The 25,012-nt window shown below is 34.1% G+C and overlaps 1 protein-coding gene across 2 annotated transcripts in view; it reads left to right on the forward strand.

The window, feature by feature from the left end:
- The window catches only part of glrba (glycine receptor, beta a), a 54,603-nt gene that overhangs the window by 15,931 nt on the left and 13,660 nt on the right, over positions 1-25,012 (forward strand). For both annotated transcript variants that reach the window (XM_056460205.1, XM_056460213.1), the window contains exons 7-9: positions 1,223-1,363; positions 18,015-18,167; positions 21,572-21,720. In XM_056460205.1, coding sequence (XP_056316180.1) covers positions 1,223-1,363; positions 18,015-18,167; positions 21,572-21,720 — 443 coding nt within the window. The remainder of the gene's footprint in view (positions 1-1,222; positions 1,364-18,014; positions 18,168-21,571; positions 21,721-25,012) is intronic.

Below are 25,012 nucleotides of genomic sequence, written 5' to 3' on the forward strand. Positions count from 1 at the left end.
AACCTGCCTAGTTAACCTAATTAACCTAGTTAAGCCTTTAAATGTGTCTTGAAAAATAACTAGTAAAATATTATTTACTGTCATCATGGCAAAGATAAAATAAGTTTTTACAAATGAGTTATTAAAACTATTATGTTTAGAAATGTGTTAAACAGAAATATGGGCTAATAATTCAGGGGGTTTAATAATTCTGACTTGAACTGTATATATTTTTGATATGTCGAGTCCTAACATATGGGCAACGCAGTGGCGCAGTAGATAGTGCTGTCGCCTCACAGCAAGAAGGTCGCTGGTTCGAGCCTCGGCTGGCTCAGTTGGCGTTTCTGTGTGGAGTTTGCATGTTCTTCCTGCATTCGTGTGGGTTTCCTCCGGGTACTCCGGTTTCCCCCACAGTCCAAAGACATGTGGTACATGTTAATTGGGTAGGCTAAATTGTCCGTAGTGTATGTGTGTGTGAATGAGTGTGTATGTGTTTCCTAGTGTGGGTTGCGGCTGGAAGGGCATCCGCTACATAAAATAAATGCTGGATGAGTTGGCGGTTCATTCCGCTGTGGCAACCCCAGATTAATAAAGGGACTAAGCCGACAAGAAAATGAATGAATGAGTCCTAACATGGGAGGATTTTATTACGTCACTGCAGATAACATCATTACCTTGTAGCGTAAAATAACCGGTAATCAGTTTTTTGCCCAATCCGAACTGCCCATCACTAGTAGCCTGACATGTTTGTCCTCTAACTTACAGTTTCTCTGAGAGTAACTTTTGCTAATATGGCACTAAAATAACATTTTACTGAGCATCCATTGTTAAATAAGTCTGATTATTGGGACCAACTATAGAGACAATAAGGAACTGTACCTCCCCGAATTTAATATGAACAAAAAACTCACCTCTCAGACTTTCAACAACACCGCTGACTCTAAACAGGAAGATGTGAGTTTTATGTGCCTTTAATTCCATAAAATAATCAGTAACCTTTCTTCCTTCTTATAAAGCATCTGTTGTTTGATGATGTGCGCCCTGGCATGAAGGTGGGACAAACTGTCACTCAAATGAGACTGACCAATAAAAAATGACAATAATTTAACAAAATTTTAGATCTTTTTTTGTTCAAAAAGCTGTTTTACTCAGATGTAAGTCATAATAGGGGACAAAAAAATACAATCGCAACTTACATTTTGTGCCGACATTAATGTTTTTTTCTTTGTGCATGTATATATAGTTGGCTACACCACAAAGGACCTGGTGTTTATGTGGCAGTCTGGAGACCCTGTTCAGATGGATGAGATTGCTTTGCCACAGTTTGATGTAAAACAAGAGGATATTCAATATGGAAACTGCACCAAGTTCTACCCTGGAACAGGTATGGATTGATGTAAATATATAAATACTTTCCTATTTGCATTTATATTAAAGGAGGGCAATGCAGAATGAGGACATAGTGTTCAGTAAGACAACAGCTAAGAACAGCACACACACACACACACACATGCGAGTGAGAAAACGCTGACCTCATAGCTATTTTACACCCCTAATTCAGACTCAAATGAATCAATACCTCTGAGATGGGAAGCTTGGCAGAACGACGTCGGCAACAGAGCCAGAGTCTTACAGTAGCATTAAACTGTTGGAATGATCAAGCGTTTCTTTTTTTATGATTGTTGTGGTTATGAAGTGTCTTGTTAAATGTTGCATGCCTGAGCAGCTGCTGCTCTCTCATCAAGCTCTGAACACCTGATCCATTTCTTTGGTGTGGGAACTGTATGTTCCAGTGCTCTTTAATCCGTGCTCTCATTATTTGCTTTGATTAGAACAGCATACTGCCATACCACATATACTGTTTCTATAGAAAACAAATAGTCTGCATACAGGACATATTTAAAATTAAATATTTACAGTGGCATCACATTATTATTATTCTTCCTCAGATCAGAGATGCTACTAGCTAAAATCAAACCAAGCTCAATATTTCCCTTTCACCTAAAGGATTAGTTCACCCAAAAATGAAAATTCAGAGACATTTCATTCCTTCAAATTGTGTTGAATTCCTAAGAGCCCTCTCATCCTCCATATACAGCAACTGTCCTGAGATGATAAAAGTCTAAAAATGGAACCAAACACACTGTCAAAACTGACTTCAGTGGTTTAACTGTAATCATACAAAGCTACATTAACACTTTTGTTTGCCAAAATGTTAACCGTAAAAATGACTGTTCACCTATATCAGGGTTTCTACGGGGTCATAAAAAGTATTTAAAGTTGATTAAAGACCCTTAAAAAGAATTAAAAGTCTTAAATGCTATTTTACGTGGTATAAAATTTTGTATCATTTTAGATTATACAATTTTTTGTTGTATGCTAAAGTTTGCCTGAATTAATTCTGTGACTATTGGGATGCTGTAGTTTATAAAATCCATAAAATTCAGATAGATTTGACATCATGTTGCTTTGTTTACTGTTACCAAGGCAACACTGTTATTCCTGCTGTTCTATTCACCTTATTCTTTACGAGCGGGCACAGCCATTGGAATCTTTTTGGCTCGAGACTTCCGGTCTCATCCACTTTCATTAATTTTTAGACGTTAAAAACAGCTCGTTTGCTGCTTGATGTTGCAAACTGACGTTTTCTTATTATATTATTCTACTTTGTCTGTATAGTCATGAAAACACTTGCGTGTAGAGCCAGTAGTTTGACCGTTTTCTGCCGTTTATTATTCCTAGTCATTTCTCCCATAGGCAGCTGAGTCGGAAGTGCTAAAACAATCGCAAAAACGAGCGCACTTCCGCATCGAAGAATAAGGTCAATAGGCGCCACCTACTGGATTATCTGTTCATTATACAGTGCTCAGCATCTATAAGTACACCCCTCACAAATCTATCTTTTAAATTAATATTTTTAATATAATATTATATTTGTGCATATATATTAGATTAGTCAGTACTGAAGCCAAATCTATCTTATCTAACAAAATATCTTACTATAACGGTCCAAAAACTAGTACACCAAAATGTATATGTTATAGAAAAATATTAAATACAAATTTTAAAAATAGGAAAAATCAAGAAAAGCTAAAAAATTGAAAAATTTAGTTGAAATTTTTAGGTTGTAATTTGTTTTTTGCAATATTTTGCTTGAATGTAATTGTATTATCTTTCAATTTCTAAAGATGTTTTGTGACTAAAATATTAATTTAATAAATATATCTGTTTGATTAAATCTGTTTTGTTTAAATGCACCAGAATACATTGCCTATATTCACTGAAAAATGGATAAAAATATTCATTTTCAAAATGGGCTGTACTCAATTATGCTGGGCACTCTATGAATAATGTTTTAGTTTAGGATTAGTTTCTTACTATGAGCATTTATTAAATATACTGTAAGTTAAAATCTCGCCAGTGTTTCCGGTTGAAACCTTAAGTCAATATAAGGTCTTAAAATGTATGGAAAGAGTCTTAAAATAGGTTTTAAAAGGTATTGAATTTCACTCTCTGATTCCTCTACAGTATGTACACTTTTTATTCGTGTCCTTATCAGGTCATCAGGGCGTTTAATATGGGTAATACGACACTTGGCAAAACATCTTATTGCCTGTTATAAGTAGGCCCCCTGATCTGATGCGGAAGGTTTAGGTGAACAAAGTTGTTTTTACAGTTTTTTTGGCTCTCAAAAATGTTCGTTGAACCACAGTGTCACAAGTCACATGGAATGTTTTGCCGGTTTTTGGTTCCTTTCCTGTCTTGTGACTTTTGCTGTATATGGAGGATGAGAGAGCACTCATTTTTGCGTAAACGAATTCTTTAAATTGCTAATTGAATTTGGGAAATGTTTATATTCCCAAAAGACCATTCCCAAACCATTTTAGACCCTTTGTGACTTTCTGTGATGACATATTTCCACAGTTATTAACCTAGTAAATTTAGAAGTTTATTTATATTTTAGTTTTTTAAAAATAACAGAAAACTGATTAACACTGGGCGGCATGGTGGCTCAGTGGTTAGCAGTGTCGCTTCACAGTAAGGAGGTCGCTGGTTCGAGTCCCGGGTGGGTCAGTTGGCATTTCTGTGTGGAGTTTGCATGTTCTCCCCGTGTTCGTGTGGGTTTCCTCCGGGTGCTCCGGTTTCCCACACAGTCCAAAAACATGCGCTATGCTGTAGGTGAATTGGTGAACTACTGTAAATTGGTCGTAGTGTATGAGTGTGCGTGTGTGTCAATGTGAGAGTGTATGGGTGTTTCCTAGTACTAGGTTGCAACTGGAAGGGCATTCACTGTGTAAAACATTTGCATTATGCATAGTTGGTGGTTCATTCTGCTGTGGTGACCCCTGATAAATAAGGGACTATGAAGGAAAATGAATGAATGAATGAATGAATGAACGGTTAACACTATTATACTATTAAACTCCTCTGAAAAAAATTAAACGTGTATTTAATTTGTATCCTTTTCTTTATTGTATTTATATATGCTTGTAGATTGTTTATTATAAATTACGCAATCTAAAATGCTGAATTATTTAGATATTTAAGTCATCTGGTGAAATTGTATTCATATCGCAATATACAGTATATTGCAAAACAGCAAAATATCGCAATGCTAGATTTTGCCGATATCTTGTAGCCCTAATCTCTTGTTTTATTTGCAAACCTTATATATAGCTATCTAAGATTCTGCTGCATTCTGAGCCTGAGGCAGAAATCTTAGAGATAATGATACTGTTAATGATGCCATGGATTGAGCACAGTGTGTCTGCCATGTGTGTGTAGTAATATTTGTGTGTGAGGATCTGGTATCAACATGCATTAGTTGCCCTGGGTTTCCCAGCCTTTTTTGTCTTTGTTTGTTATGTTGTGTTATTGTTTGCTATGTGTGTATATTTGTGTGTGATTCCAAAATTGCGGATCCACTTTGGGTCTCTTAATAACACAAATAATATCAAGTTATATTTAAAAAATATTGTTTATATGTAGAGGCCTCTTATCTTTAAAAAATTAATTTAAAGACTTCCTGTCATTTTTTACTGTTTCTGCCTCTGAAATCATACAGTACATTCAGCTTCAATAATCATGAAATAATTAAGACTAATTTCTTTTGTTAATTAGTACAAAATGTTTAGGATATACCAATAGTAGATAGATTAATTATATGTCAACTCTATTATTATAAAATTTCAGTGAATTTCTTATTTACTTTTTGAAAAAAATAATATAATGAAAATAAATAAAAGGTGGTTTCTGGTTCGAGGTTAATATCTTAAGCTGAAGCACAAAATGGTGGAAAATGTCAACTCTGTTAATGGTTTCAAAATTTAAGAATAATTTACATAAAAATTAGTAACACAATCAAATGTTCCCTATCACATTTAAACATTTTGCATTATTTTACATCACCAATAGATTCAATTTACTGTAAATGATACATTTGTTGTTTGGAAAATGCTTGAAATGTACCTTCAATTGTGGAATAACTCAATAAGAAGTATAATAAGAAAAAGGAAGTAAAAAAAGTTTTTTGTGTGCAGCCTAAATGTAAATGTTATTCATGACTGTCTGAACAGCAGATTTTGAAATATTAAAGATCAAGATTCTGAAAAAAATGGTAAAGATCAAAGATATTTGATGAAAAAAATTGTATATTGATCGTCATTTTACCTATACTGTAGCATAGAGGTCAATTGTTCTGGATTATGCTGATAACAATAGCCAGGGCTGTACCAATAAATGAATTATTGATTGATTTCAACAATGTGTTTTTACGTTAATTATACTTTGATCATACATGTTGCACTGTAATACTATTTAATAATCAACAGATCCTTATAATTCCATTTATTTATGCTTTCAAAGTGCGTTATGGGTAGGGCCAGACAGAATCTGCAGATGTTTTTTGCCATTTCTGCGGAGAATTTTTGTAAAAATCTGCGGATTTCTGTGGAATTATTTTGGGAGTATCTGGAGAAAGTCTTTATTAAAAAAGTTTTTATAATTATCAGCCCCTTTAAGCTATTTATTTTTATGATTGTCTACAGAAAAAAACACCGTTATATATAACTTGCCTAATTACCCTAACCTGCCTAGTTAACCTAATTAATCTAGTTAAGCCTTTAAATGTCACTTTAAGCTGTATAGAAGTGTCTTGAAAAATATTAAGTAAAATAAAGATCAAATAAATCAGTTATTAGAAATGAGTTAATAAAACTATTATGTTTAGAAATGTGTTGAAAAAAATCTTCTCTCCTTTAAACAGAAATTGGGGAGAAAAAATAAACAGGGGGACTAATAATTCAGGGGGGCTAATAATTCTGACTTCAACTGTAAGTACATAAAAAATGACATTTGCTGTTTGTTCAAACTACTTATGTAAATTGAGCTGAAACAACACAATTCTTGATTTTTTTTTTTTGGGTGGACTTCTTGATTTTTTTATGTTCAGTCGACTAAAATTTGTAAAAACTAATAAGCTAACTTAATTTCTTCATGTTGTTGTGAGCAACCCATCATTTTTTACAGTGTATTCGCAGCTGTAACCCATCTACACTTTACCCTTGATACCTGCTCCGACAGCATTTGATGTTGAATAGTGTTGAAAATTTTGCATGCAAATATTAATTCGTCATGCAATACGTTCATATGTATTACTTCAATACAGTATATTGTTTCAAACTATTAAAATTGTCAACAAAATTTATTTTGTTAAATTGTAGAGGTAAACAGGTTTTGGTTTATCATAAAGTATTAACCTGATCTCATTAGGAAACGTAAGTAGTTTACGTTTTGTTAATTTAGTGGATTATTTGTACGAATGCGTATGAGTTGTTGTACGAAAATACGATTTTAAAAAGGAGGCGTGGCCCTAAACCCAACCGTCATTAGGGGATAAGCAAATTGTACTAAATTGTATGAATGAGATCGTACAAATTCATACAAATTAGCCACTAAATCAAAAAGTTAAGAATTGCTGTGAGATTATGTTGTATTAACAGACAGCTTAAAAAAATGTATTTGTAAATACTGCAAATACTGTAAACTTCACAATCTCTCCAACAGTTATTAACCTGATGGAATCTTATTTTTTATTTGCTTCTATTCTAGAACACTTAAACATTATGTTATAAAAATAACAAAATATGTCATTGATGATAAACAAGAACCAGCTGGATATAAACAAATGCAAATAGATGGTAACAGTATGTCCTATTAATCAGTTATTGTTGCTGATTAATTTGTGAAAACTAAAGTACTAAAACTGAACTACGGTATATTGTTTCAATTTACAATGATCTTCTATGTGAAGCTGCTTTGACGCAGTCTACATTGTAAAAGTGCTTTACAAATAAAGGTCAATTTAATTGAATAGTATATTTATAACTGATATTACAAAATGAACTTTAGTTGACCAGCTGTGCTAGTTAATTATCTCTTACAGCACAGTTCTCCCATAATCATTGAACTCAAACTAAATTTAATATACATTTATTTATTAATTAAAAAGGAGTATATTGTTTACTCCCATCAGAGTGATAAAACTGTTTGGAATAATTACATGCTGACTGTACATTATCCCTTACTCCCACTACATATGCTCTATAAAAAAACACACACTGTTTCCTCCCTTATAAGCACACATTTATTATTAAAAGAAAGTAAAATAATCTATGAGACAAGGACAAACATGTGAACAAATATAAAATGTAGAGTGCACAAATGTTACCTTTGATATAAAATTTGCAGCTATGTTACTATATAATTACATAATCCTTACTCAAAAAACACATGAGCATGACGAAAACTTGTGTGCACTCGTGTGTTTTTTTTGTAAGGGTATACAAACACAAATATTTGTACCTTTAGCTTAAAGTAGCTTTGTAAGTATTGGAGTGTCGTTCTCCCGTAGGAATCTATTACATAATACAGTATTCACTTCTTATATAATAGAGCAGAACAGCATGAGTGTACCTTACTAAGATCACACACACACACACACACACACACACACACACACGCACATGCACATATACAGCTGTCTTTATGGGGAATTCCCATAGACATAATTATTTTTATACTGTACAAACTGTATATTCTATTCTCTATCCCTAAACTCAATCCTCAGAGGAACCAATCTGCATTTTCTTTTTTTATCTTCATTCTGTGATTTATGAGCTGTTTTCCTCATGGGGAACACAATAAATGTCCCTTCAAAGTAAAAATTTACTGGTATTACTATACTTATGGGGACATTTGCTTCCCACAACGTGAGAAATACAAAGCAATTGTGAATTGTGAGAGCATTCCATAGATGTAATGGCTTTTATACTGTTCAAACTGTATTTTCAATTACCCTATACACCTAAGAGGAAATTGTGCAGTTCTACTTTCTCAAAACACTGCTAAGCCTTTTGAAAAATGGGGACATGGGGTAATCTTCTTATTAGCCACCTTCTTGTAATACCTACAGTATACCATGCACACCATACCTATACCAATACATCATACCCATGTATACAAAGTTGTGTCCTTTTACAGATGCTTACATTAACCGAATAACCATTAAACAGAACGATGCAACTAATTAATGGTATCAGTTAAACGGTTAAAAGTCTTATTTTTTATTTTGTATTTTAAGTTTTGCTGCATAAACGTGCAACATGTATTTGTTAACTCGTTGGGTGGTAACACGTGCAACTACAGACGTATTTTGCCAAATAAGCAAAATGAAAGGAGCAAAAAGAAAGACATTGCTGGTCACAGTTTGACACAGAGGAGCTGATGCCAAACCAGCGCTGATGGTGATGCCTCTGTCCCAGATCTGTGTCATAAACACCTTGATGTCTTTGCACAAGTGGAGAAAGAAGCCACAAACTTTCTGAAATGTCCACTGCTTTGCAAACAAGCCATCCACAAGTTGGAGCATCTGGGTTGTCTCTCCATCACAGAGTGCTCCACACCTCAACAGATAGGGCCCTATCATACACCCAGCGCAATAAGGTGCAAGATGTGTTTGGCGCGAGTTTTTACTATTTTAAGACCAGCACAACCCTAATTTTCCTATTTTGCGACACGTTGTTTAAATAGCATGTTCATTTTTGCCACTTTGTGGACTCATGGGTGTTCCGGTCTTGAAAAGAGGTGTGTTATGGTGTTTTATTGGTGCATTGCTATTTATATGATATGAAAGTTGCTGTTATATAACTGAAAGTTGGTCTAAAGTCCAGTGCAGAGCACGTTAGTTGTGCGCGTTAAAAGCGTACACATTGCTTAATACACACAGGATGTAGAGCAATTCACAAATATCTTTACAAATGAAAAAAGAATTAAAGGATTAAAACATTACAAAAATTATAACATTCATTCATTTCATTTTCTTTTCAGCTTAGTCCCTTTATTAATCTGGGGTCGCCACAGTGGAATGAACTGCCAAAAATAATTACTTTCTACATAAATATAAAAACCACTACCTCCATGCCTTCTTCATCTCGGGGGGCTTTTTTTCAGTTTATTCATGACAATATGCTTTTGTATAATGTTATTATTATTATTTTTATTATTATTATATGCATATTTATATTTGTTTTTTTAAAAACAAGCTTAGATTTGTCCACCTGTCAGGTTCTGGACCATATGGGGCATAGGACAAGTTTTTTGACCACACTTCGTTATTATTGTTCATTGTTCACACGCCTTTAATGTATTTTCACCATGCGCTTTAGACTTTGTCCCTAGATCATTAAAATAGAGCAAATTGTTTTGATGATTTAGTGTACAACCAACAAACCAACCTTTTTTTCATTTGGAAAATTGTTGTTAATAGATTTTTTTAAAACAACCTACATAACCTAATCTATAAATCAAAAAATCCAATTATTTACACTAGGCTACTTGATTTTTTCATAATGATAACTGGCACCAAACTGAGGCTTTTGTTTTATAGCTATATAAACTATAAAACGTATATGCAAATTAATGCAATACTGTATGTAAAAAATAAAAAAGTTATACTGTATGCTATAGTAGTCTTTACTTTTATGCATGAGCCATGAGTGAGAAAGAGGAAATGAAAGCAAGCTCTAATGTAAAATCAGACGCTCAAGACATAATCTTTAAATTAATGAGTTCTATTAAAAATGTTGACAGAGGTTTGTGATAAAAGAATTAGCATTAATTGCATATTTTCCATGGAGCGATCAATTTAAGGTAGCCTGCTATTTTTATTTGACAAAAATAACAAAAAAAACCCACAAAAAAAAAACAGCATATGATTGGAAAGAACAGCCTATGCCAGTTTGAAAGGATTCAGTCAGTGTTTTCATTTTGTAATTAAAATTTTTGATTTAAGTGAAAAATATCTAGGGCAGGCCTATTTATTTTATTATTTTTATTTAGTTTATTCTGTTTTTCTATGCTGTTGGAAACACTGCAGGTGCTGTTGTTAATATGTTCTGTATGCTGTTGTTCGCATGTTAAAATAAATCAGTAGGGCCTATTTTAAAATGCAATATTTAATGTGTGACACAAAAAGACATTTTTATTAAATAATAATTTAATATTATTCTGACCAGTTAAGGATTAATATTCAGGTAACCAGCGGCGGTTGTCAGTTAATTAACCGAAATGAGCATCCCTAGTCCTTATGTAAAAAAAAAATGTACACACCCACACACAAACACACTTTCATATAAACGATCAAACCCAGTCACATCACAAACAAGACAATAAAAAGAACATCTGCAGCCTGCTCTTAATGATCTCTTGAGCTGTTTTCCGGTAATGTGGTCACACAGAGCTCAAAGCTTGTTTTGCTGCTTGTGAAAAATCCACCATTTCATATTCTGTCAGAGGTTCAGCTCACTGTTTCAAAATGCATTGTTCAGTTTTTCATTTCTATGACTGATGGCACTGCTTTAAATCAACACACTAGAGACTGTTGGTATTTGTTTCGAAGAGTAATCAGCTAATATCTACAGGTAATGAATGTTTGCAGTAATGCTAATAAATCAGATCGATCTTTCATAAATTACCCCACAACTCTGCATTCTGGCCCTGTTGTAATGTAATCTATTTATGCACACTGAGTTAAAGTTGATCAAGCTTGTGCCATATGACTATAAAAGGGATAGTTCACCCAAAAAATGAAAATTTACTCACCACACAAGTGGTTGTAAACTTTTATGTACAGTGATGTTTAAAAAAGTTTGCCCCCTCCTCACTGATTTCTTATTTTTTTGCATTTTTGTCATACTTTAATGTTTTAGATCATCAAACTAATTAAAATATTAGTCAGAGATAACACAACTAAACACATCATGCAGTTTTGCAAAACATCTAAATCCAAAACTACATAGCCCCTCGTAAAAACATAACTTAACTTTGGTTTATCAAACCTGAATTTAAATTGTTAAGCCACACCCAAGCCAGATTACTGCCACACCTGTTTACAATCAAGCAATCGTTTAAATAGAACCTGCCTGACGAAGTGAAGTAGACCAAAAGATTCTCAAAAGCTAGACATCATGCTGAGAACCAAAGAAATTTATTAGGTTATTAGGTTTAGGAAGCAAACATATTTCACCCCGGGCTATGTAGTTTTCAGTGCTTCCCACACATAGACTTTACCCACCCAGGTATATTACCGGTCACCCAAGTATATTTGGTGATCATTTGCCATCGATTAACCAGTGGAAAATTTTCTTTTGGCCTACTTGTTTAGTACTGCTCTGTGTGTGTGCATGAGAACACTCCGACAGACTCCTATGCTATGCAGACCCACAGAGAATTGCCTTTAAGGCACTTAAAAAGTGCATCTGGCCGGAGTTTCTAAATATCCTAAAATGTCCGGGATGCAGCTTTTTTTTTGCTTTTGCTTTCTAAAGTTTTCGTTAATTGTATGAGTTTTTGCATTACCTTTTTATTTAAGTCTATTTTTGCTTGGCTTTACAATTGACTGCGCGAAAGCGAGAAAAACAATAAATACTTAAATACTTAATTGGGTGGGGCTTAAGTTTCGTATCTACGTCACGCCAAAATGGCTAAAGACGATATCAAGATGATTCGATTAAAGCACTATGAGTCGACTCCTATAAATGAATCAATAGTTTTAAACACTGTGCTCTTTCAGATTTAAGCCTTAGCTGGATATTTCCCTTCACTTAGAGCTGTGTTACACTCTACATTGAAGGTCATTTTTAAAAACCCATAATAGCGGCTCTTTAATACATATCATAAAATTTGACTTGAACTTTAAAAACACTTTTGAAACAGTGATTAACCATGTCATAATAAATACAAATATATAGTAAAAATTCACATTATTTTTTGTTTGTCGCATGTAGTTTCAATACATGTAGCTACCACCACAAGTATATTTCAAACCTGTGGAAATCACTGGTTTTGAATTTTGTTTTCCCTTAATAATAAAACTGTAATTTACAAACTACATGATGTGTTTACATGAGTCATCTTTGACTTATATATACACTTGTTTGATAATCTGAAAGATTAACATGTGATAAACATGCAAAAATTAGGAATTCAGTAAGGGGCAAACACTTTTTCACACAACTGTGTTTCTTCCCTCTACTGAACACACAAAAAACATATTCAGAAAAATGTTGGAAAGAAACAAATAAAATTACACAAATAAAAAAATTACACTTTAAATTCAAATTTTCAGCAGCCATCAAGTCTTCAGTAGCATGGGTCCACGTTAATTAAAAATGGCAATTTAGCATGAGAGTGCAATCCTATAGAAGTGCCAAAGGCTCATTTTAATAACATCTAATCTAAAGCCACACATAAACTAGCGCAAATTAGGTCAAACAAGGAGAAAAAATTATAATCAGGTGCGGGCAATCACTCATAATATGGTTCACGATAAGCTTTTTTCAGCTGTGTTAAAAAATGCCACAAATACCAGTAAATTGACCATTACAAATGTTTGTAAATTGCATTGTATCATTAATTGAATCACTTTGCATCTGAAAAAGCAACTCAACCAGATATTCAATAAAGTCAGTCTCAAAATCACTGAGTCCACACTATTTCATTGCAGTGAATGCTTTTAGTAAATCTTGAAAGTATTTTTAAAGAAAGTTTGACCTGGCAAACGCTTCTAGTAAGGCCATGTCTATTGACCACACTAATACTTTTTTGTTTAAAAATGTATATTTTTTTCTCACCGTTTTGGCTCTATCCACACTGATGGATAGAATGAAAACCATTTTGAAAATACTCTCCAAAGTGGATACATTTGAAGACTGTTTTTGAGTTGCAGCATGGACTGTGAACATGGGGGCTGTCGAAAATGATGATGCAGTGTTAGGTCATGTAACTTATTAAGCTATATTGGTGGAAGAGATTGTACAGTGGTTGTTTTGGATTCTCTCCGTTTTGACGGCATTATTAAAGGTGCAGTATGTAAGTTTGACACCCAGTGACCACTGGTTCAAAACACATGCAAGAGCAGGCTGCCAGATTGACAACACCAACAAAGCCTGATTTAAATCATCTTCTACGTAAAAGCAACAACGTGATAGAAGGAATATTTTCCATATTAAAAAGAGTTTTTGTTCAAACCAACACCTGAAATGTATATTTTAAAAACAGCTTCTGTTTCTTGCAGCTGAACTACAGAAAACTGACAATGATCACCTCAGGTACACATCATGTATTCGGTGTTAAATGCTAATACCGTGAGTTTGAATGCCATTTTACGTGACATTTATTGCCATACTACTGAAAGCAGGAGCAGATAGTTTACCTCAGATCTTGAAATTAAAATAAACTGTTTAAAATTGAACTTTAGAACTGTGACTCAAAATAAAACACGTATCAGTGATTCAGCATGTACATTTAATAACGTTAAAGATGTTTAATATGTATTATTTAGATTATAAACCTTACCATTTCGTTGGAGTGTAGTAAGTGCACTATTCTGTGCTTCTAAATGGCTGGTCCAAACAGCTAAATTACTTATCACTGCAAATCTTGTCAAGTAGTGTGTTGTTAGGACATGGGGTTACAATGTAACCTGCTCACTTAATGTTTGTAATGTTTATGTTATTTGCTAATTAATAATGACCTCATGGGAAACTCTGAATATGCATCTCATTTTGCAGTCTGCTACTGTCCACCAGAGGTCGCATTTTTGGTCGGGGGCACATGCTTTGATAGCTTTCCTGACTGAAAGAATCACACCAAGGCAACCCAGGGTGCTGAAATATAATTGACTAAGCTGGCATTGAGCACGTAATGCACATTTTCAAAGCAGAACATCTGACAAGAATGTTCACTTAGAATGTTTCTTAAATATCTGCAAACATATCATGGTATTGTTTTGCTTTAAAAGAGTCAAAAACTTACATACAGCATCTTTAAAGTTTAATGTCAATTTGTATATGATCCAGACTGCTATTCTTCACAGAAAAAATGTTTACTCAGAGCTGTTGTTTCGCAGTATGTCTTTCAGTTTATATTCTCACTCTCTTTTGCAACTTTATACTCCTGTGTTACTTGCAGGAACCCCTCCTCACTGTGGGTTCTTTTTTTATTTTTAATCTGCGCTTTTTTATTTTTTCCTCAACATTATGCTGCAATCTTTGAATAAGCTGGAAAGGAAATAAACTGCTGGTTGAAATAATGGCAGGTCAAATCATAACGCTTGCACATCTGTCCCACTATCCTTCAGAAACATTTATTCTAATATGCAGTTTATTGCATTGATGTTGCATTTATTATTAATATTAATAACATTTGTGACCCTTAATATTACTGTAATTTTTTCAGGATTCTTCAATGAATGGAAAGTTCTAAAGAACAGTGTTTGTTTGAAAAAGAGAAGTGCAGTAATGTCATCATAACAAGAAAGGAGGATTCACCACTGGTTCCCTTAAGATTTTCTAAATGGGTTTTTTAATGAGAATTTTCAGTGACTGAGTAAACAGCACAGCCTCAGATATCACAAATATTCTTGTCTATTGACTTATTCGAAACGTTTTATAAATTACACTTGACAGCTTCAAAATTTATGTTTTTGATTTACAGTGGGTACAGGAAGTATTCAGACCCCCTTAAATTTTTTCACTCTGATATTGCAGCCATTTGTTTTTCTTTTTGGTAAATTTTTTCCCTCATTAATGTACACCTCATATTGACAGAAAAACACAGAATTGTTGATGTTTTTGTTTATTTCTTAAAAAAGAAAAACTGAAATATCACAATATCAGTATTCAGACCCTTTGCTCTGTATTTAGTAGAAGCACCCTTTTGATCTAATACAGCCATGAGTCTTTTTGGGAAAGATGCAATACGTTTTTCACACATGGATTTGGGGATCTTCTGCCATTCCTCCTTGTAGATCCTCTCCAGTTCTGTCAGGTTGGATGGTAAACATTGGTGGACAGCCATTTTTAAGTTTCTCCAGAGATGCTCAATTAGGTTTAAGTCAGGGCTCTGGCTGGGCCATTCAAGAACAGCCACAGAGTTGTTGTGAGGCCACTCCTTCATTATTTTAACTGTGTGCTTAGGGCCATTGTCTTGACCTGAGGTCCTGAGCACTCTGGAGAAGGTTTTCGTCCAGGATATCCCTGTACTTGGCCGCTTTCATCTTTTCCTCAATTGCAACCACCATGCTTCACTGTTGGGACTGTATTGGACAGGTGATGAGCAGTGCCTGGTCTTTCCACACATACCGCTTAGAATTAAAGCCAAAAAGTTCTTGGTCTCATCAGACCAGAGAATCTTCTTTCTTACCATCTTGGAGTCCTTTAGGTGTTTTTTTAGCAAACTCAATGCATGTGTCAGGCCACCCTATGCTGTAAAGTCCCGATGGAGGGCTCCATTGATTGTTGACTTTCTAAAACTTTCTCCCATCTCCCGACTGCATCAGCCACAGTGATCTTTGGGTTCCTCTTTACCTCTCTCAACAAGGCTCTTCTCCCCCGATAGCTCAGTTTGGCAGATCTAGTAAGGGTTCTGGTCGTCCCAAACGTCTTCAATTTAAGGATTATGGAGGCCACTGTGCTCTTAGGAACCTTAAGTGCAGCAGAAGTTTTTTTTAACCTTGGCCAGATCTGCACATTGCCACAATACTGTCCCTGAGCTCTTCAGGCAGTTCCTTTGACCTCATGATTCTCATTTGCTTATTAGTATTATATCACAATAATATTAGTGAAATTAATCTAAAAGCTAAATAAAGATAAATGTACACACATTCACACAAGTAAATTAATAGACTCAATGATGGGCTAAAAATCAGAAATCTGCCAATTTCTGCGAGCGCAGATTCTGTGTGGGCCTAAGAGTAAATTAAACAGGTAAATTATTTGTTGAAAATAAAAGTAAAATAAAACAAGACCTCTTTAAATTGCATTAGTAAATATATTTAAATAGCCACTCCGTAAGCACACTATAATTCTCTGTAAGGCATTTCTGGGAAAAACCTTGCCGTTAATGTGTTCATTTCTGCTCCACTTCATGTGTTGAATTAGAAGCTCCTCTGATTCATTTAGTTTTTTTTTTCATTGTTTTGTTTTTGAAGTAGGTTATTGAATGCTTTTTTGACAGATGTTCAGTGTTCAGCAGAGACTCCTCATTGACCCCTAGGAGACATATGGATTCCGCATATAGGAACCCAATACACACACATGCATATACACACACTCACACACACACGCGTGAATCACATTTCCATGTTTTTGGAAGACTTTCCATAAATAATGTACACAAATTCATACTGTATGAGTTTTTTTTCTTTTGTCTTGCAAGGGCTTTTTTAAATAGACAGTCATTTATGTGTTCTAAAGGCAAAATTTAACACATATTTTTTCACTTTTATCATATCTGGATTATAAAAAAGTGGGTTAAAATAATTTAATAGAAATCACAAGCAATATAAATATTCTGTTGATAACTGACATTTACAGTACAGTGCATTATATTTCATCTTACTGATACTGCTGGCTCTTGTAAACAAAAACAATTACTTGCTTAAAAAAACACTGAGCTGTTGGTGCCAGTGGTGTAGTGGTTAGTGCGTTGACACATAAACTCCAGTGCTCACAGGAACCCGAGTTCAATTCTGCCTCGCGGTCCTATGCTGATCCTTCCCCTTTTTTTATGCTCCCCATACTTTCCTGTCAATACTCTCTACTGTCCGACCCAATAAAGGTGTAAAACCCTGAAAAAATAATTATAAAAAAAAATACTGAGCTAAATTATTAATTGTTGTGGAAATGATACGGCAGTATAAGTTATTATTTTATGTAAAAAGAAACCTAAAATAAAAAAATTGAAAATAATAAAATTTAAATGATATGAAACAATAAAAAATATATAAAATAACTTCATTTAAAATGCAAACAGAACACATATCATTTCATTTTATTTTCGGCTTAGTCCCTTTATTAATCAGGGTTGCCACAGCGGAATGAACCACCAACTTATCCAGCATATGTTATGTTTTATGCAGCGAATGCCCTTCCAGCTGCAACCCATCACTGGGAAACATCCATACACTCTCATTCACACACATACACTATAGACAATTTAGTTTATTCAATTCACCTATAGCGCTTGTCTTTGGACTTGTGAGGGAAACCGGAGCACCTGGAAGAAACCCACGCCAATACGGGGAGAACAAACTCCACACAGAAATGTCAACTTATCCAGCTGAGGCTCGAACTAGTGACCTTCTTGTTGTGAGGCGATCGTGCTACCCATTGCAACACCATGACGGCCAGAAAACATATCAATAAAAATTAATTCAAACTATCTTATTAATGTATTCAAATATATAACTTAAATTATAAATCCCACTTTCAAATTCTCCGTTTTCTTGTGGCTCCTTCCTAATACCATCCACCCTCTTTCTCGTCCCCCCGACTTCAGTTCCTGTCTTCAAACTGACCTATCATAATAAAAAATAAATCTTAAAAAAGTCTTCAGTAGCGAAGTAAATGTTGAAAGTACATTGACCTTCATATCATTTCAATGGCTTGTCTAACATTTCTTCTCCTCATCTCCAGGTTATTATACATGTGTGGAGGTCATCTTCACTCTGAGGAGGCAGGTGGGCTTTTACATGATGGGTGTTTATGCTCCAACACTGCTCATCGTGGTCTTATCATGGCTGTCCTTCTGGATCAACCCAGACGCCAGTGCAGCTCGAGTGCCTTTAGGTGAGTCAGCCAACAACGATACACACACACACACAGCGGTTCTAACTGGAACTGCACTGCTGTGTTTGATCACTCATATCAGAGATGTTGTTGTTTCTTACTTTGGCCATTTGATGCTTTTTATAGGCCATTGAGTTTAATATGATCAAGGTGATCAAATCTGCAGCCTTCGATAATAAGTACTTGTAATTAACAACTTATGGATTTAGCTACCATTTAAATGTTCAGGGCTTTTGCTGTATAGTAATGTGTATATATAGTTTGCTTAATTAAAAGTAATATGATTGGACTTTAAAGTAACTGCTTTGTTATTTATATATATATATATATATATATATATATATATATATATATATATATATATATATATATATATATATATATATATATATATATATATATATATATATATATATATATATATATATTTACAGTATAATATATTTCCTGTAATGGGTAAACAGTTTATATTTATTGCCAAATTTATTAATAATATATGTCTTTGTTAATTTAATACATTTTTGTTAGCATGTAAAAGACTTTACCATAATGAACTTAATTCATCCTTGCAATTTGAAAGTATATATTACTAATTTGAATTTATGACAATTTCCAGCAAATAACATTTAATATCTTATCATTAATAATATTATTTAACGTTACACTGAAATGCCTCAATTGTAATTGATTTAAATGTGTTATTTCTTCATTTAAGCCAGGAACATGGTTGAGAACCACTGATATATATATATATATATATATATATATATATATATATATATATATATATATATATATATATATATATATATATATATATAGTTATATAGTATTATGAAGTTTTATTAAATAATTATTTATTATTTATTACTAAGTATCAATAAGATTTTTACATAGCAACAGAAAAAGTGTTTTATATAATTGTTTATTAGCAAGTAATAATATATAATTTTTTTAATTTAAGTATTAAACACACAAACACAGTTAAAGGAATCTAATATAATTATTATTCCCTCTTCTGAATTTTTTTCTCTCTTTGAGAAATGTTTTGAAAGAATGACACTAAGGGCCTTATCATACACTCGACGCAATAAAGTGCAAGACATCTATAGTGCGATTTCTTGCTATTTTAAGACCAGCTCAACAGTACAGTAGTTTTCACATTTTGCATCACGTTGTTTAAATAGCAAATCTATTTGTGCTAGTTTGTGAACTCATGGGTGTTCTGGTCTAAAAGGAGGTGTGTTAAGGCACATTGTTGGCACTTTGCTATTTTAAGGAACTGAAATAAACCGCGGTGAGGCAGTAGCGCAGTAGGTAGTGCTGTCGCCTCACAGCAAGAAGGTCGCTGGGTAGAGCCTCGGCTGGGTCAGTTGGTGTTTCTGTGTGGAGTTTGCATGTTCTCCCTGCATTCGCGTGGGTTTCCTTCGGGTGCTCCGGTTTCCCCCACAGTCCAAAGACATGCGGTACAGGTGACTTGGGAAGGCTAAATTGTCCGTAGTGTATGAGTAAGTGTGTATAGATGTTTCCCAGAGATGGGTTGCGGCTGGAAGGGCATCCGCTGCGTAAAACATGTGCTGGATAAGTTGGCGGTTTATTCCGCTGTGGCGACCCCAGATTAATAAAGGGACTAAGCCAACAAGAAAATGAATGAATGAATGAAATAGACTGCGCCATTGATCAACTAAAAGCTAGTCTAAAGTACAGCGCAGAGCACGTTAGTTGTGGGTTCAAACAGGAATGGACAGGATGTACAGCAATTCACAGATATCTTTACATATGAAAAAAATAAAGGATTAAAATGTTTAAAAAATTATTATTTTCTACATAATTATAAAAACCACTGCCTCCATGCTTTCTTCACCTCGGGGGCTTTTTTCAGTTTATTCATGACAATTTGCATTAGTATAATGTTATTGGTAGTATCTGTAGTAGTATTAATATATGCATATTTATCTTTGGTTTAATAAAAACAAGATTTTTTTTTTTTTTTTTTTTTTTTTACCACACTTCGTTATTATTGTTCATTTATTCAGTTCATTAGAACTGAATGTGGAAATAGTTTTGAAACAAATCTTTGCGCTTAACTAACGACATTAAATATGTATAGGCTCTTGGATGTCTTCAGTGGAGTGCGTACAACACCGTTTCCTAATCCACGAAAGTAAAGGAATAAAGTAAAGAGTAAAAGTAAAGTAAAGAGAAGGTAAAGAGGTCGACTGGAGGAGGCTCATTGCTTATCCTCACTGCTGTTTTCTCGCTAGTAAAGCATTCAGTTTTTCCACAAAATCTTCTAAGTCTGCCATGTAAATAGCAAATGCGCCGCGACATGATGCAACTGACTCTTAAAGGGAACAGAAGATGAGACTCTGATGTGTTTATGCACAAAACACACCCATAACTCATTAAGAGAATAATATTTTTTGTCCTTAAAATAGCAAAAGTGGATTCGGACATGCCCTTAATGCTTTTGCACCATGCGCTTTAGACTTTGTGCCTAGATCATTAAAATAGAGCCCAAAGTTTTTTTTCTTTTAGCTTGGCTGGAATAAAAGCATTTATTGTTATTCAAAGAATTTAGAGTTTTTAGCTCCCTTATGTTTTTTTTCTTTATTTTGGATTAGCTACAGGACAAACCCCTTTTGTCCAATGACTTGCCTAATTAACCTTATTTAAATTGTTAATCTGATTAACCTAGTAAAGCCTTTAAACTGTACCTAAAGCTGAATACTAATATCTTTAAAAATGACTAGCAAAATATTATTTACTGTCATCATGACAAAGACGAACACATTGTTATTATAATTATTAAAACTATTAAACTCTCTATTAAATATAATTTGGCAATTATTTGAATTCAATTCAATTTTAACAAGAAAGATATTATTTTACTATAATACACATGCACACAGCCTTTTTATATATTACATAATCTTACCTTGAAACATAATCTACTGAAATGAAAATCTCATATTTTTTCCAGAAGCCTTTTATAATCTGAGTACTGAAAAATTGAAACAGGTCTAGGATTATGTGTATGATTATTGAACCATCTGGACACATGAAATAAAAAAAATTGAAAGAAAAACACGGGAAAACTTCATCCGTCAGTCATTCCCATGATTACCCAGAATCCAACCCGTTTTTTCCTCTCTCATCTCTCCATATTCCTCCTTTCATAGGCTCCACCTCTCCTTCATTCCTTTCTCTCATTACATCATCTGTCCATTCCAGGGATGGCTCTTTCTCCAGGTCAGTTTCAAACATTACAGCGTTCATAGCACACACAAAAACATGTTGTGAAGTGAGAGAAAACTCAAATCCAGGCACAGTACAGTGATTTATGTTGAATTTGTTTCAGTGTTTCTCTCCTGTCTGTCTGTCTATCTGTCTTTCTCTTTTAGGTATTCTGTCTGTTCTGTCACTCTCGTCTGAATGCACATCTCTAGCATCTGAGCTGCCAAAGGTCTCCTATGTGAAGGCCATTGATATCTGGATGATCGCCTGTTTGCTGTATGGTTTCGCCTCTCTGGTGGAGTACGCTGTGGTTCAGGTTTGTGTCTTATATTGAAAACATTTACATTTTCTTGACTCAGGCCATTGCAGAACTACAGATTTAACAGCTGTATCAGCATGCTGTATTAATATTTCATGCTTCGGGCTCAGAGGACTTTCAGAAAATAAACTTGCTTGAGATACATATTTTACACCTTTTGTATTATACTGTTTTCTGTTAGCAGTGTCTAACAGTGGATGAACATGAACATGAACATTCTTGAACACAAACATTTTTACCACCAGTGTTTATTTCATTAATGAAACTAAAGAAAACATTTATTCAATGAAAACCTTTAAATTGGTTCTAAATTAATACTAGTACTAAATTAGTACTTGAGTTTAAAAGTCAAGTAAATCTAAACCCAGATCCAACACAGGCTCATTCTGAAAACGCAGCCCTATATACATTAATGGAGATAGCCAATTATGTAGCCAGAAGTACGTATGGCTGCATTTCGTCTTTAAAGCGAACGCTAGGGGGCGATATGACGCCGCTCCTTTTCTTGCTTACCAGCTGACCGCTCACCTCTGTATGGACGCCTTTTTGGCTGTTACCAGTTTGTCCAGTAGTTCGCCATGTACGTTGTGGACTTGAGACACAGAAAGGAGTTGACCATGACGAGGGGGTTCGACTCCAGAAAAAAATGGTTCCAGAAAGCGGGTAAGACAAAAACAGAAGCCAAAAAATAAAATAAACAAGTAAATAACAGGGTGAGAATGTGGTAAAATCTGAAAATGTGGTAAAAATCAGACGAGGGCTTTTCTTTTTATGGACTGCTTTTTAAAACTGTCGGTTGGGTTTAGGGAAGGGGGTGGATGCAGGTCAATCGGTGCTTTTGAAAACACTATTGGTTGGGTTTAGGGAATGAGGGGGGTAGGTCAGTCGATCGGTCAGTCAGTCATTCAGTCAGTCAGTCAGTCGACAGTGGCCTCTTGTGGGTTTACGGGAGAACAGCAGGTGTGAATGGCACTCGTGAGAGAATTTTGAGAAAAAAAGTGTACAAAAGTAGCCTCTGGTGCATTCGCGAAAACAAAAATTGCAAAAAAAAAAAAACCTAGCTTCTGGGACGTATTTGCCGCTCTCTAGAAATGTATATAGGGGTACGTTTTCAGAATGAGCATGGGTTGCCTAGATCACTACTGCAGGGTTCCCACTCTTTCATGGCCACCAAATTCAAGGGCTTTTTAAATCACTACTAATTTTAAAAAGATCACCTTTGTCATATTATTTATCATAGTTCACGTAAGATTTAAATGTAAGATTTTTTAATTAAGAATTTCTTTGTTTTTTTGTTCCGTTTTTGAAAGCAGCTCAGTACAATTGTTGAAATAACACAATAAACTTTAAATTCAAGCACTTTCAAGGACCTATGTTTGTTTTTAAGAACTTACCAGGCCTTGAATTTACATGTCTGTAATTCAAGTACTTCTATGTACTTTGTGAACCCTGTATTGATGTGTTTGTAGCTGTGATTGCTGAATAAATTAACATTTTCAGTCTCTATACCACAATGCAAAGTCCTTTTTCTTGTTATTTTAGAAAAAAATGTGAATATGATTTGCAACTAGTGAAATTAATGGTGGTGAAAAAAAAATTCTGCTCAGATAGATGGGGTGGTGGAAAGCATGGAAAGAGACAATTATTCCTGTTTCGAAAAAAAAAAAAATGTAAAGGAGATGAAGAATTTTAGACCTGTGGCTTTAACCTCAGTTCTTTCAAAATGTATGGAAAAGTTGGTAGCTGAGGAGCTTATGAATAAAGTAAGGTAAAACAGAGAGTGTAAGATGCCAGTCTAACTCTGACTAGACATCTGGACCTTAGGATTTTATTTATGGATTTTACATCAGCATTTAATAGAGTAGACACTGGTTTATTAACTAAAACATCTCCAGAGACTGCTAGTTAACTTAACTCTTCCTCTATGGATTAAAGACTTTCTAAAAGACAGACTTCACACTGTAAAAAAAATGCTGTTCCACACAATTGATTTGTGTTTTATGATATAACATGAAGGAATTAAGTTAACCTATTAGTTTTTGCAAATTTAGATGGATTGAACATAAAACATCTACTGTAAGTTGTCCCCAAAATCTCAAGAATTGTGTTGTTTCAGCTTATTTTTAAAAAGTAGTTCAAACAAACAACAAACGTAAACATTCTTACATTGAAATTAAATAAATACAATAATGTCATGGTCAACTTTCATGAAAATACTGTCACAAAGATAACATTGCTAATTTATAACATAATAATAATAATTAATAATAAATAATACATTTTAAAACAATTTTTAATAACTTTATTTATTTTTGCCAATCTGCTGGTTTCATAGCACAATTTACTCAACTGAGAGAAGTCTGCCATTTGTTGATTTTGTGCAATCTATGGATGTTTCAGACATTTGCTCTTAGCTTTTGTTTACATTTGCATTTTTTCAAGTGCTGTCAAGACACTAGGTGGCAACTCATTGCTGGAATAGCTCATTTTTAAAAGCAGCATGTTAGGCTGAGCGGTTTTAAATCTAACAATATTATTGTGAGTTCAGGGGTTCCATAGGGATGTGTGTTATCAGCTATTTTATTCTCCATATATACAAATAAAATTAAGTGTGACATCAAGGTGATGCCACTTTTGAAATATGTTGATGACATGGCCTTGTTGTCTTCTTGTATGTGGGATGAGCAAACCCTGGGGAATTTGTGGATTCCATAGTCCACCGGTTCCAAGAGAGTTAGCTGCATTAAATAAGAGTAAGACCAAAGAGCTGTGCTGTGGGAGGCCTCGTTTAATTAAAACCAATCACCTCTTATGTGAATCACTTATCACTTATTCTTAATTAATGAAAGAAACAGCAACAGACTGAATTGTGAATTTTGAAGTAGACTGTTGCATTTTCTGGTAAAACATGCAGTACCTCAGTAATAATTTAACATAAATGACTGTTTAAATTAATAGGTATTTTGGGGTTGCACTCCTTTAATATGTAATCATAGGATTTCTTTTAGAAATATGCTTTCCAAGATTTGTTTATAAACTGTTGTTGTACTAAATGATATTTTAAAGGGGGTAGGGAGTCCTCTTTAAATAGTGATAAAATGTATGATAATAATTTTTTTAGGAAAAAAAGTACATCCAAATGTACTAGAAAAAAAAATTAAGACTTAATTTTCGTTCTGATGCTTGAAATCCCCAATTTAATTTGGATCCATGGTGTACAGGGAAATTCAAAAAGAATACCACAACTATGAAAATCTGTATTTAATCAAAGAAACATGATGGAACCTTG

Source organism: Danio aesculapii, chromosome 1 (genome assembly GCF_903798145.1).
Source record: "Danio aesculapii chromosome 1, fDanAes4.1, whole genome shotgun sequence".
Classification (NCBI taxonomy): domain Eukaryota; kingdom Metazoa; phylum Chordata; class Actinopteri; order Cypriniformes; family Danionidae; genus Danio; species Danio aesculapii.